Here is a 14,230-nt window from a genome sequence, read left to right on the forward strand (position 1 = left end):
TGGCGCTCAGGGAGCAGTTTGCTCAAGGACACGATGACAACAAAGCCAGAAGGAGCCGGGGATCTTCTGTAGTGTTGATTTTGTTAGCACATTTTTATTCAGTTTTACTAGTAATAGTCTTTTGAATCAAATTCCATTAGTTTGTTGTCATATTTTAGTCATCTGAAATGTTTTAGTTGTTGTCTAGTTTTAGTCGACTAAGTATAAGATTATAGTCGACTAAATCTACAGTTGGTTTTGTCGACTAAAATGTATGTTGGCGGTGCCTTGATGGCATCGTAATGGCTGATTTGACACTTGGTTGCATGCTGAAAATAGCAGATCTACAAGCTCACAACGTGTCACAGCGCGACGTGTTGTGAGCTTGTAGAGCGCAACCAAACATAAAATGACTTGTCTTTTAGTTCTACTGGATCTCTTCTCCACTAGTCCCTCCCTCACTAACATTTTAGTCTAGTTTTTATTTGTTGACAAAATTGTTAATATGTTTAGTCTTAGTTTTAGTCACCGTAGCTTAGTTTTTATTTCGTTTTCGTCAGTGAAAAAGGTAGTCGACTAACATTTTTCGTCATAGTTTTAGTCGACAAAATCAACACTGATCTTCTGGCTCCCCGAGGTCCACTCTACTTCCTGAGCCACTGCCATCCACTAGCACTAGCTGTGGACATCCTCTACTAATCCTTTAACAGCCAGTTTCAAAGTAGCAGTGCACAGAACTTGTGAAATAACTACAATTGTGCATGTGCTTTATGAGGGAGTATAACTGCCTGACTACATACAAATCACCAAATCTCCCTGGGAACATGGTGAGAGCTGATTGGCTTTAATCAGCAAACAGATGACATTTAATTAGCAATAGGAGCAAAGGGAACTAATCAGATAAATGTTAAACCAACAGGGAGACATACAGTGCAGATGGGGTGGGGGTGCATGTCATTACTGGGTGTCTAGGCAACCCAATATACTCTCTTGCAATAGTAATTATGGGTTTGTGACCATACTGAAACAACAACAGGCCGTACTTTTCTATTACTGTTGATTGAACTAATGAGAGGTCAATTTTAACCACGTCATTGTCAGACAGGTATCACCCCTACCATGTCATTCATCATCACAGTGCATTGCTATGATTAGGAGATCTGGATTAAATGCTTGTCTTCCATTTAAGCTGTCATGATCCATCTTCATCTTCTTCACCCATATGATTAAGCTCTTGACAAGCAAGCATGTGTAGTTTAGCTGAAGCAGTTGACAGCTGGGTGAGCCTTAAGCCTGATGTACAGTATATACTTAGTTGCATGTCAGTGTCACGCACCGAAATAAACAGATCTACAATCTCACAACGTGTCGCGATAGGGACGGAGAGGGAGAGAGGGTGGTATATTTATTTTACCTAAAAATCGGCCGCAAAAATCAAGTATATATAGATCGGACTGTACTGACTTATAGAACAATTATAGATGTAGCCTACTATAAAGTCTAGCCAGCGGTTGGAGATCCCATAGCCTAAGGGGGCCATAACCGTGACAACAAATCCCATAGTCCAAACTCGGAATCTCCAGTGTTTACACAAAAACGTTTTCATTTTGGGAACGTGAAAAACGAGCTTCCTCACTGTCTGCATATGCTAATTTGGACTGTGTATGAACTTTTGATGTATTTTGTTCCAGACTTAATTATCAAGGGATTAATTTAAAATCACTTCTTTTTTCCCCCTACTTTGTTACAGAAGTGTGACATGACCTTTGAAACAAGCCAAACCAGTGGTGAACCACCATTATTCATTTGATCAAATAAGTCTCTGAAGTTCCTTCAAAACCTTGCAGAACACTTGAGTAATAGCTCATTAACGCCAAGCGTCTGGTCTACTCTGCTTCATTATATTCCAGCCAAAGATAAGTCCATTTACATGAACACTCATCCAGGCTCCTAAAGGAGAAAGGCGATTGCACCATTTCCATTTGCTGCTTTAGGCTCCTATTAACTAGCTAATTTATTACTCTATATGCTCAGCTGGAGCTCCTATTCTCCAGCATTGGGCCTGTTCAGAATGAACACATTAGCAACCTATTTCTGCTCTCCTCTCCCTAATAAATGGTAAATGGGCTGCATTCATGTCGCACCACTCAAACCACTTTTTTCCAGGCGCACGGTTGTGCAGGTTAGTGGGATGACGATTCCAGGGGAAGGTATTCTTAATTCTATATTCATTCGGATCCCCATTAGCTGCCACCAAAGTAGCAGCTACTCTTCCTGGGGTCCACAACAAATATAACAATACATATTACATACTGTATACAGTAACACGACATAATAAAAAACATTACAGTACAGTCTGTCCAAGTCCTAGTAGCATGCCTGCTAGCGTGACTCTCGCAGCTTGTTTGTAAACTACTGATTGATTTTAGCCAATGAATAGGACATGTACAGCTGCTAGTCTTTGTTTTCAAAATGCGCTGTTTTATACAGTCCATTTTTTCATACAAACGTGCAAACCGTGCTACTGTAAATGCCAATCAATATCCGTGACATGTCCCACCCTATCTTACTGCTTTTACAGGAATTATCACGTGATATGTAGAATCAAATATGATGATTTCTGGCCATGTCACATAGCATCTTTAAATAGTGTTTTTAAATGTGCTACATGCCAAAAAGGTGCTTCATGACAAAATGTAATGCTGGTAGCTTTTGCTCAGCATTAAGTGAATATCAGTCTAAAAATATTAATTATCACACTGAAATGTAGATAACAATTAATGCCACTCATGTTGAGTTTTGTCTAATCTTTCTCCATGCTTGAAAGGCCCATCTGTGCCAGCCAATTTGCCAGAGAGAAAGACAGAAAGAGACAGAAAGAGGAAAAGAGTCATGTCTCCTCCTCATGAACAGACAATGTGTCACAACTAATAATTCAATCAGAAGTTTGCCACACCACAATAAGTTGTTCCACTGCCAAGTTTAAGTTAACACATGCACAACATTACAGATTAATGAGCATGAGAGTGTGCAGTAGGAGAGCAGTGGTAATTAGAAATAAGAGGTGCTCTTCATTTCATTGCCTTTCTGGTATGATGTGCAAAGAAACTTTGTGGACAGAAATTGAGATCTGACTGTCTTATTAGACCCATTTATTTTTAACCCCTCTAGAGAGAGTACAGGGCTCTACGGATGGCAATGTCAGTCGGTTCAAACAGCTTTGGTCCGTTTGGTTATACGGAGCAGTAATTTCTCCCAAGAACAAAAAAAAAAGATTTGTGTGGGAGGTCCTCAACAACAAATCTACGGCCCTCAAACCAGCAGATTATGCAACATTATAGCTTTGGAGGAAATGCCATGTGTCTGGCACTGATGCTACCAGAAGCATTTATAAAATGCTTCACTGATGTCAGGGGATGAAGCTGAACAATTACAATGAGTAATCCCTTTATTAAGGAGAAACCTATATGGAGATATGCCTTCAATATATTCGTCATGACACACAACAGTTTTCTTGGAGACTACATGTAACTACATTAAATCCACACGTGGATTGTACTTTGCAATGTACTCAAATATTCTTCCAGCTTGAGTAATTTGTATCAAAGCGAAAGCATAACATACCTCAAGTGATTTGGTATGGTTTTGGAGACATCTATCTCTTGGTGTGCACCTCCACCAATAAAGTGATGAAAATTGCACAAAAGTGGAATGCGGTATACACCAGTTGATCTGGTCCAAGCAGACGGTGAAAATCGCGGTCCTCGTCAACAGCAAAATTGCAGTGTGCTGCTGATTTGCAAACCACACTGAACCTCTCCTCCCACATTGGTTCACAAATACTGCACACACACACACACGCACACGCACACGCACACACGCACACGCACGCGCACACACACACACACACACACACACACACACACACACACACACACACACACACACACACACACACACACACACACACAGACAAGGTAAAACTCTCCACTACCTGTGCCTCAGAGAACTGTCAGTTCACCCATGTGCTGTGCACCTCACGCCAGCGCACTTGCCCCCAAATACGGCACATAACCTTGTTAAATAAAATATAACAAAGGCAAATTTCAGTGCACCATTTGCAATTGAGTGTGAATCTTAGTCTAATACTTTGCAACAAACTCTTATTTACTTTTTGTGTGTTCTCTCAAGGTCTTAATACATGCTGCTTCACAGCAGTGCAGTACACTGCCTCAGCCCAGTCACTGTGATTCAGCATGCTAATGTGATACTAACTATTATGCTGTCATAACGATGTCTGCTTGTGTTACCCGCAGAACGCTGGCATGCTGTTTAAGATCAGAGTGGTGGGAGGATCTGCAGCCTACAGCTACCTGTCACCACAGGACAGTAAGCCACTTCACCATCCCACAGTTGACAGGTAGGACACATATATCACACACACACGCACACGCAGCACGCAGACGCAGACGCACACACACACACACACACACACACACACACACACACACACGCGCGCACACGCACACGCAGACGCAGACGCACACACATACGCACACACAACAAGAAAGAGTGATAAAGAGCTCATGCACATAAGCGATAATATACAGTCATTCAGTTCAGCCTACCCAGGGCTATGTCAGTCGTGGGTTGCAGCCAGCAGAATGCGTGGTAGCTACTGGGGGACATGGCGTTTCTATGACATACGGTTCACTTTTCACATTTGTGGTGCCCCTATGGGCAGAAGTGAAAGCCCTTTTTTTTGGAGGTGCGCTCTAAAGAGGCCCCTCAACATGCGATACAAATTTGGGGTTGATTGGATGTTGCGTTCATGATATATGGCATTTTTTGTAAGATAATGTTTTAGATAATGTTTTAGGAAATTATAGGCGATATGGAATGGAATATCATTGTCACATGACTCACAAGAACATTTGTACCTAATTTAGTGACGTTTAGCCTTTTCTTGCACATTTCAATATACAACAGTTGATATGTTTTGCTGGACATCCAAAGCAACTTTTAATAGCCCCCTTTAATAACAAGATTAACAACCCACATCACCTTCCTTGAATAACAATGTCACATCATAGATGCACAGCATAGCTCTTATTGTTTAGGTCCATGAAAGACATACAGTCCATGTAGTTAGTCCATGTAGTTATTCAAATCCTACCATTCGTTTCAGTTCATCGCTCTGACTGATGCACAACCTACCTTGTTACTTGCACAAAACTCAACCACAACTGTCCTCTTCTTCCAACAATTGTTTTTCCAACAAACACATTTTTCACATTTTTCACATAACTCATACAGTAGCTGCGCAAACAAAAAAAAACAATGTGAGGAAGAGGACAGCATTTTTGGGGAGTTGTTAAGGAGACGTGGAAGGCTAGGGAGTGAAGTACCATACATATTGACCTCGACTCGATACAGACAAGAGAGAAAGATCCAGCATGTCCTTGAATCACAAATCAGGTAGAGAACACAACAGGAGAGACAGAAAGAGAGATAGATCGATCGAGCAGACACTTACAGGTGGAAGAAGCGACAGGCGGTCAGAGGGAAAGACTGAGAACCTGACATTAAGTATTGCAAACAGACGGAGAGATTCAACAGTGGACACTGACAGCAGAAATATAGTATATACTGTTTCTTACATTATAGGTTGGGAAAGTAGGTTGTCTACCAACATCTGGTGGGTTCTTACATGACAGTAACATGTTTTAAACAGTGTCCATCCCACAACGAGGGATTCAATCAATTAGTTGACTCTCGGACTCGGTATGAACAAGCTGTAGAACCCAGGTTTTTCCTTTCCACCTGGTGGTGGACTATGATGAGCATCAGAGCAAGTTCAGTCAGGAAACTCTTTGCAGATGCTGGCGGCCAGACTACTGCTGGTCAACCTCAGCTCCCCTCTTCTATTCTAGGAAGGATTCTAGGAATCGCTGCTCACCTCCACCACCCCAGCTACTGTACAGTACCACCTGTTGTTTTTAGGGCCTGTTCTTGTGTCACATGGGGATTGTGAAGGCCCCTGTTTTGTATTGGAGGTGGACAGCAACATGCTACCTCAGAGTACCTAAAAGCAGATCCATTATTCACCAAACCAAATCAAAGTTTTGCTCATTTTATATTTATTATTTTAATTCAATTCATGTGTTGTCCTGACTTGACTGTATGTACAGTAAGCACCCATGGACATTGAATGTAGTTATCTCCCTGTCCCTCTGGAGTGGATAGAACACATCACCGCCATTCTGGCCTCCCTCCACTGGCTTCCAGTGAATTTTAGGATCCATTTCAAGATTTTGTTGTTTGTTTTTAAATCTTTAAATGTATCAGCACCAGTTTATATCTCTGATCTTCTTAAATGATATGTCCCATCAAGATCACTGAGGTCAGCTGACCAATCGCTGCTTGTCGTCCCTAAGACCAGGCTTCCAAGTCGGCCATCACACCCATGACGCAACATTAAGAAACAAAATGCCAGACGCCAGAGGATAAGCAAAGGGGGGAGTGAGCCTTCTCAGTTGTAGCTACCAAACTGTGGTACCAGCTACCACATCATGTCAGGCTGGCCCCCACACTACCTGTCTTTAAAACTCATATTTATTCCTTGGCTTTTAACTCAGCTTGAGATTTGTACTTATGTTTAGTTGTATTTTAATTGTGTTTATATTGTATTATGTTTTTATTTATTGTTATGCTTTTTTAACCTACTGTACAGCACTTTGGACAACTGTTTGGTTTTGAATGTGCTTTATAAACAAGTAAGACGCGCGAACGCGGGAAGCGAACGCAAAAAGAAATAAAAAGATTATGAAAAAAAATAAGTTTAAAAAAAAGTAACCAATGAAAAAATAAAAATAAAAGACAAAAAAAATCTGCGTTAAAAGGAGCATCTTAGAAAAATACAAATTCACAAAAAAAAAACTGTGAATGTTTTCGAACAATTCACCAAAGTGTTTGAAGTGCCTGTTTCACCCACTTCCGGGGGGCGGAGCCAAAATCCGAGCCCGAAGTATTTGTTCGTAGACCCCCACTTAGGGGGGGTAGAAAAAGTTTCGGAGCGATTCGGGCACTTTTCATTTAACATGGGGTTTCAATGGGGAGTTTTTAGGAGCCTTCTCCGGGGCGTGGCTTCCGGGGGAAGGGGCGGGCTTAAACGCAACCTTGACAGGTGTGTTCAGTTTTCAAAGACCTTTCATTTGATGTATGGTACGTCTAAATTGGACATTTACTTATGTCAGAGGAGCTGCACACAGGCAGTGCACACAGAGACAGAGAGGCAGTGCACACAGAGACACAGAGAGAGCCACACCTTCGGCGCGCCTCCTTCCGCTGCGTTCGCAATAAAATACAGTTGGATTGGATTGGATTGGATTGGATTGGATTGGATTGGATGGACTGTTCTAAGAGAAACAGAGATTACTTCATAACACTTTCCAAGGACCGGAGGCCCCAGAGAGAACAACACTTGTGATTTAGAGTGTTTACAATCAATAAAAAAACTATATGAATGGAAGATGCTAATTTGTGTGCATTTGTTTTCTTTCTCTGTTGGTTTGTAGAGCACTGAAGTTCTGTGGTGCAGGAGGACCTCCTCATGTGAAGATAGTCATCGAGTGGGACAACAAGATTAAAGACTGGTGAGCATATCTGTCTCTCTTTCTCTCCCCCCCCCTCTCTCTCTCTCTCTCTCTCTCTCTCTCTCTCTTGCCTGTACGCACACACACACGTCATGCTCTGACGCAAGCACACCAGTGTTAATTTATCTATTTGTAACAATGAGAGTGTGTGGTGGATAATGACAACGGTTGGTATTAGGTCTATGGTCTATCGTCTGGTGCGTGGCTTCACAGTGGTCATAGTAATACTGTAGGTAGGCCACATGGGTTTGGTCAAATGGGGGTTGATTCATGGTAGAGAAGCAATGGGGGAAAATCATCCATATCATTTACAGTAGTCACAGACTAGTAGTAGTTAATTGTTATTGAACACTCAAAATAAATAAAGTTGTAATCTAGGTGGCTAGTCTAATATTCCATCTTTATCCATCTCCCTCTGTGTGCGTGCGTGTGTGTGTGTGTGTGTGTGTGTGTGTGTGTGTGTGTGTGTGTGTGTGTGTGTGTGTGTGTGTGTGTGTGTGTGTGTGTGTGTGTGTGTGTGTGTGTGTGTGTGTGTGTGTGTGTGTGTGTGTGTGTGTGTGTGTGTACCCAGTCTATTTGGGAGCATCCAAGAAGAGGTGGTGAAGGATGCAGAGAGTGTGAGGAGCCAACAACAGCAGCACCTGCAGCAGCACAGTTGTACTTTAGACGAGAGTTTCCAGCTTTATACCAAAGAAGAACAGGTAAAGTTGAACATCACACAACCATCTGGACTGTTCAGCTTCAAGTTGTTATGCCTATTGACTCCATAGCCAGATGGTCGGAGAACTCTGCCTGTCTATATGTCTGGTGACACTAAATGCAGTGTAGCTGATTTTACAAATGCCTAAAAATGTTCTCAAACTTTTTCTTAATTCAAAATTATTATTATTTTCCCCAAGATTTTAAAAAAAATAGCAGATATACAAGCTTGCACTGCAAGCTTGTATAGCTGCTATTTTTAAAAGCCAATGCTAAAATCTAAAATGACCCAGATGCTTTCCCGGTTTTAATGGTTTAATACATATTCTTCATTGCAGAAACAATGCAAAGACTTTAGGCCGGTCCTTCATATTGGGACGGTATCAGGATTGGTTTTCTAAGCTGTAGGAGGTACAGTTGGTTTGTTAGCCAACTGTCCTCACCTCTGTTCTAGTAGCTACATTGAGATTAGATGTGACCAGAGACCTCCTATCGTATGGCCCTTCCTGCTGACCTTCCCACTTAATGCCTATGATGACATATTAAATTAAACATATTACATTGTAGTGGAATGGAAACAGAGACAATTACAATCTCTCTTCCACACACATTAAATTACAGTTGTACTCTTCATAATAGCAATCGTAGTCATAGGGTTTATTGTCATTCCCTCATTGAAATTGGAGTCACAGTCACTATTATTATGCATCTGGTCAAGTGTTTTTCAAGCTTTTTGTATTGAGCCATCACAAAGACACTATGCTGAACATTATTGATGCTGAATATATGACATTGATTCATTTCAGCTTGCTCCAGATGATGCTTGGAAGTGCCCTCACTGTAAGCAACTTCAGCAGGGCATGGTGAAGATGAGTCTATGGACTCTCCCTGACATCCTCATCCTTCATCTCAAGCGCTTCAGACAGGTACAGAAGCATTGTCTTTCCTTTCATCATTGTTAGCCACTTAAGCCACAATTTATGCTTGGAGAGACATGTGTTGAACGACACATCGCAATACGTGTCTCACAACATTCTGTGCATTCATACTGTCAGCTGACAGCTTTGGCAGAAAATGTAAACGAGGGAAGTGAATGTGGTCTCACTCTCACGCATCTACGTGGCAGCAGAGCTTACCTCGTCTTCCCAACCATTCAGAGTATGCGACATTTAATGAAGCGTCTGCATCCTTACACTTTTCCAGAGGTTCGTGACACTGTGACGTCCTCCACAACAATGTTTTTGTCGTGCAACGTGACTTTCGACACTTAAGCATAAATTGGCGTTTAGACCACCCTATACATGTACTTTTTACCCTCTACACCAAATCCCTTGTAGATATGCTATTTTTGTCGAATGTTACCCCCAGAATAGGGATGCTAGAGCTCAAGTTTAACAGCAATACAAGACCAGCGAGATTGTTTGAAGCACATGGGATGTGTGCGCATCTGAGCTATCTGAGCAGCCATCTGCTGGGTGAAGCCGTAAAAGCTGTTTCCCCTCCCCTGGACACCAGAAAATACTTTCCTTCTACTATTGTCCTTTCAAATCTATTCTGTCAACTACAGCTGCCTTGGAATCAAGTCAAGACAAAACATGAAAGCCATAAAACTACCAATGATACGGTCAGCCACATCAAGGGGAATTAAAAGCTATTGATTGAAATAGAGTTTTAAGCCTGGACTTAAAGGACCCAACAGGGGTGGGAACAGATCTGCTAGGGAGAGGAATGCTGATCCACAGTCTAGGGCCTGGGATTAGTTTGTGGTTCAGCTAAGAGACCCGAGTGACTAGCATGTTGATGCATCCAAGAGACTGATATAACTGAGACGATACATAGACGATATTGGTTCATTCATGGCGATACGATACAATACGATATGATTCAATGATTTAAAATCGATACAGTAATTAATCTGTGTGAAACGTGTGGATAGCGCAGGTTTTTTAAGGGAAACATGTATTATTATGATTATAAATAAGTAAACACAGTGATTCTCTGGCAAATACATGGACATTGTATTTGAACTTTTGAACTTGTATTTCCATGTATTTCCATTACATTATGGACAAACCCACACCTTGACATGAACTCAGAGAATACACACATTTATCTATAGACCAAGTGTAGCGATATGGAATGTAAAAGTAATTAAACCCCTCTTTTTATTTTTTCTTCTTAAAATTGCTAAATACAACGCACAAGTACTTATCATCGATACAATCAATTATTTGCATTGCAAAACGATACGATACGACACAAGTTCAAACGATACGATATGTTGCTGTTTACATATCGATATGCTGTACTTCGATTGTTGAAATTAAACTTGATGCATCGATGCAGCTACTGTATCGTTACACCCCTAGTAACTAAGAGCTTGTGATTAAATAATAACTATCCAATGGAACAGCACAAGGTTATTTTGTTACATAACAGTTCTGGACATAGGGTACAAGGTTTCCACCTGACAGCAACAAATGTGTTATATGTCATTAACTAAAACATTTTTTAGGTGGGTGAGCGGAGGAATAAGCTCTCCACTCTGGTGCGCTTCCCCCTGGCGGGGCTGGACATGGCCCCCCACGTAGTGAAGAGGAGCCAGAGCATGAGGAACCTGAACCTGGGGGCCTGGCCGCCCGCCTGGAAGCAGCCCTCCTCCTCAGGAGGCCAGCACCACAACCAGCAGCCCCACGACATGAGCCTCCCTCTGGACTACCTGTACGACCTCTATGCCGTGTGCAACCACCACGGTGGCATGAACGGAGGACATTACACTGGTATGAAAAAAAAAGATGTTTTTACTTCCTAACTTTGTCTGATTTATTCATTTGGTCAGTTAGAGAAGTGGTTCTCAACCTGTGGGTCGGAACCCCCAGGGGGGGATTTTGGGGGGGTCCCAGGATGACAGTTAAATGACAATTTAAGGACTTTTAAGACCTTTTTACTTAAAATATTTATTTTTTTTAAAGAAGAAAAAAGAAAGAAAAAATGCCATTACTGCATCAAAAGTAATCAACAAACTATACTATTAAAACTGGTCAAACACTGGTCAAATAATATAAGAAAGAGGCCACATTTTTTTAAATAACAGATCTACAAGCTCACGACGCCTCACGTTGCGAGGCGTTGTGAGCTTGTAGATCTGCTATTTTCACAATATTTATCTGTGGAACCGAGTCAAACTAAATGTAATTCCAACTGCTTGTCAGGATGGGGGGTCCCCGGTTCAAATATGATTATTTTGGCGGGTCCCCAGTTCAAATAGGGTTTATCTTGGGGGGGGGTCATGGCCTGAAATAGTTGAGAACCACTGAGTTACAGTACGTGAATGACAGACTCTTACTGTACTTGTACAATGATTTGTACAGAACACAAGTCATGTGCTATATAGTGACTAACTTAGTTAGTTACATGTGCTCTGAGGTCAAACTAATTGGAAAACAGTGCTTTCTACCGCTCTGAAATTGCACTTAAAATGTTCACCCATAATGACATGCCCAAAATAGGGATGCCAGGTTTTAAAATGAAGAGCTTGGGGAATCTATAAATATTTTATGGTGTAATCCAGCTTATTGTAGGAACTCTGTGGACGGCCAGTGGTACAGCTATGATGACAGCAGTGTAGACCTGGTGCCTGAGGAGGAGGTGTGTACCAAGGGGGCTTACATACTGTTCTACCAGAGACGCAACACCATCCCCCCCTGGTCTGCCAGCAGCTCCCTCAGAGGTAAGATTTGCTTTGGTGGTTGGAAAAAGTACTCCAAGTAAAAGTATCAATACTGCAGTGTATAAATACTCTGTTACAAGTAAAAGTCCGTTAATCAAAATTGACTTGAGTAAAAGTACAAAAGTATTGGCATCAAAATATACAGGGGAGTACCAAAAGTAAAGTACTCATTATGCAGAATGTCACATGTTTCACAAGTTCAACATGTATAAAAAATATTTTGAAAATAGCAGATCTACAAGCTCACAATGCTCACATCGCGACGCATTGTGAGCTTATAGATCGGCTATTTTCAAATGGCCGAAATGTATATACTGCAGGGCTGAAGTGGTTCATGCATGTTTTGTAATAATAATCTAAATCTGCAAAGTAACTAGTAACTAAAGCTGTCAAATAACTGTAGTGGAGTAAAAGTACAATATTTGCCTCTGAGTTGTAATGGAGTAAAAGTAAAAGTATTGAAAATGGGAAATATTACAGTAAAGTAAAACTTCCTCAAAAGTGTATTTAAGTGTAGTACTTGAGTAAATGTACTTAGTTACTTTACACCATTGTTTTTTTTATTAATATTTCTATCACTGTTATATTTGTGTTATGTTCACTTATACCTGAGTAGAAATGAGCAGAGAGTCAACCTCCATTAGCCCACCTGTGCAATGTGGCACAATATTGAATGAAATGTGTCATCAAACTTTTTGCCGGTTTAAACTAACAGGGACTGAATGTAGAATATTCATGTTTATATAAATTAGAATATGAACCCTGTCTAACTCTGCCACATTTACATTTTAATTACTGTTAATTAATATGCATCGTACTAGTCCCTGTTTAAAAAATATTGCTCTATCATAAGTTAAAGGGATAGTTCACCCAAAAAAGTCACCCCATGGAGACTTGAATTAATGGATATTTTTTTGTTTTTATCGCATTACTAAGACAATAATTTGATGACCAGCGGACCGGTAGGCAACGGTTCCGGTAGGAGACACAAAGGAGACTCTTTGTGTCTCCTGCCGGAACCGCTGCCGGTCATCAAATTATTGGCTTAACACATTCCATGCCAGAGTTTAATCTCATAATGTACTCACCAGTGCCAGCGTTTTATTGTTGTTTTTTTGTTTTTTTCATGTCGCCACAGACCTCGCTAAATAAGTTAAAAGTGCGCGTTCATTTGGTTCTAAACACACGGCGGATCCGTGAGAAACGGCCAGCGAAAATAGTTTCCAAATCCGTGCCGCCATCTTGAAGATACAGCCGATCAACCATAAACAGTGATCAGCGAGGAGAAAAACAACAACCGAGAAAATCGAGTTTTAAACAGGATCCCAGACAGGAAGCGGATACGATCGAAAAAACCGGAACCCGAATAATTCTGTTTCCGACCGGAAACCGGAAACGGAAATGGATCAAAAAAATTCGGAAAGTGCACCTGGGGCAAAATCAATGGGAATCGGCGGTTCGCGTAGATCTACGCGACTGGCACGCTGCGGCTTTAAATAGGTTCGCGTAGATCTACGCGATTGGCATTCAATGTGTTAAGAATGCGACAAAAACAAAACAATATCCATGAATTCAAGTCTCCATGGGGTGACTAATCGATAGAAAAAAAGTCATTTTGGGGGTGAACTATCCCTTTAACCCCCTGTCTAACCAATGCATCCATCCATCCATCCATCCATCCCTCTTTCTCACTCCTTTCCTTCCTTGCCTTTTCTCTCGTTCAGGGTCCACCAGTTCATCCATGTCAGACCACTGGCTCATCCGGCTGGCAGGGGACAGTAAGAGAGGCAGCCTGGTGTCTCGCTCCTCCACCACCTGCCCATCCTCCTTACCCGACTCCCCTGAGTCTCCTGTCTTTCATGACAACTCCCCTAAAGAGGAGAAAGGTACATCACAAGTCCTTGGCCTTCTAGGCTGTAATTCTTTTCAAAGTAATACTTTGCTTGGTACTGCTGCAGGATCTTGTCCTAGTGACCTATGCATCACTGGTGTATTTTAATGGTTAGTGTTGCCTGAAAGAGTTATTGATTGTCCAGCAATATATTTATGTACGGATGTCGGAAGCCCATTTCCACCACTGAATATAATTAAGAAGGCCTGAATTGTGTGGGGTATTTTCTTTCTTCTTTTCCCCCTCGTAATACCAGCTTTATACTGTATCTCAGCA

The 14,230-nt window shown here is 41.4% G+C and overlaps 1 protein-coding gene across 1 annotated transcript in view; it reads left to right on the plus strand.

Annotated features, from left to right (window-relative positions):
* Positions 1-14,230, plus strand: part of usp43a (ubiquitin specific peptidase 43a) — a 126,065-nt gene that overhangs the window by 109,363 nt on the left and 2,472 nt on the right. The window contains exons 9-15 of the mRNA XM_080448044.1: positions 4,296-4,399; positions 7,557-7,634; positions 8,206-8,335; positions 9,140-9,259; positions 10,849-11,113; positions 11,905-12,063; positions 13,788-13,949. Coding sequence (XP_080304170.1) covers positions 4,296-4,399; positions 7,557-7,634; positions 8,206-8,335; positions 9,140-9,259; positions 10,849-11,113; positions 11,905-12,063; positions 13,788-13,949 — 1,018 coding nt within the window. The remainder of the gene's footprint in view (positions 1-4,295; positions 4,400-7,556; positions 7,635-8,205; positions 8,336-9,139; positions 9,260-10,848; positions 11,114-11,904; positions 12,064-13,787; positions 13,950-14,230) is intronic.

The sequence above is a fragment of the Gymnoscopelus braueri genome, assembly GCF_963280865.1.
Source record: "Gymnoscopelus braueri genome assembly, chromosome: 2".
NCBI lineage: Eukaryota > Metazoa > Chordata > Actinopteri > Myctophiformes > Myctophidae > Gymnoscopelus > Gymnoscopelus braueri.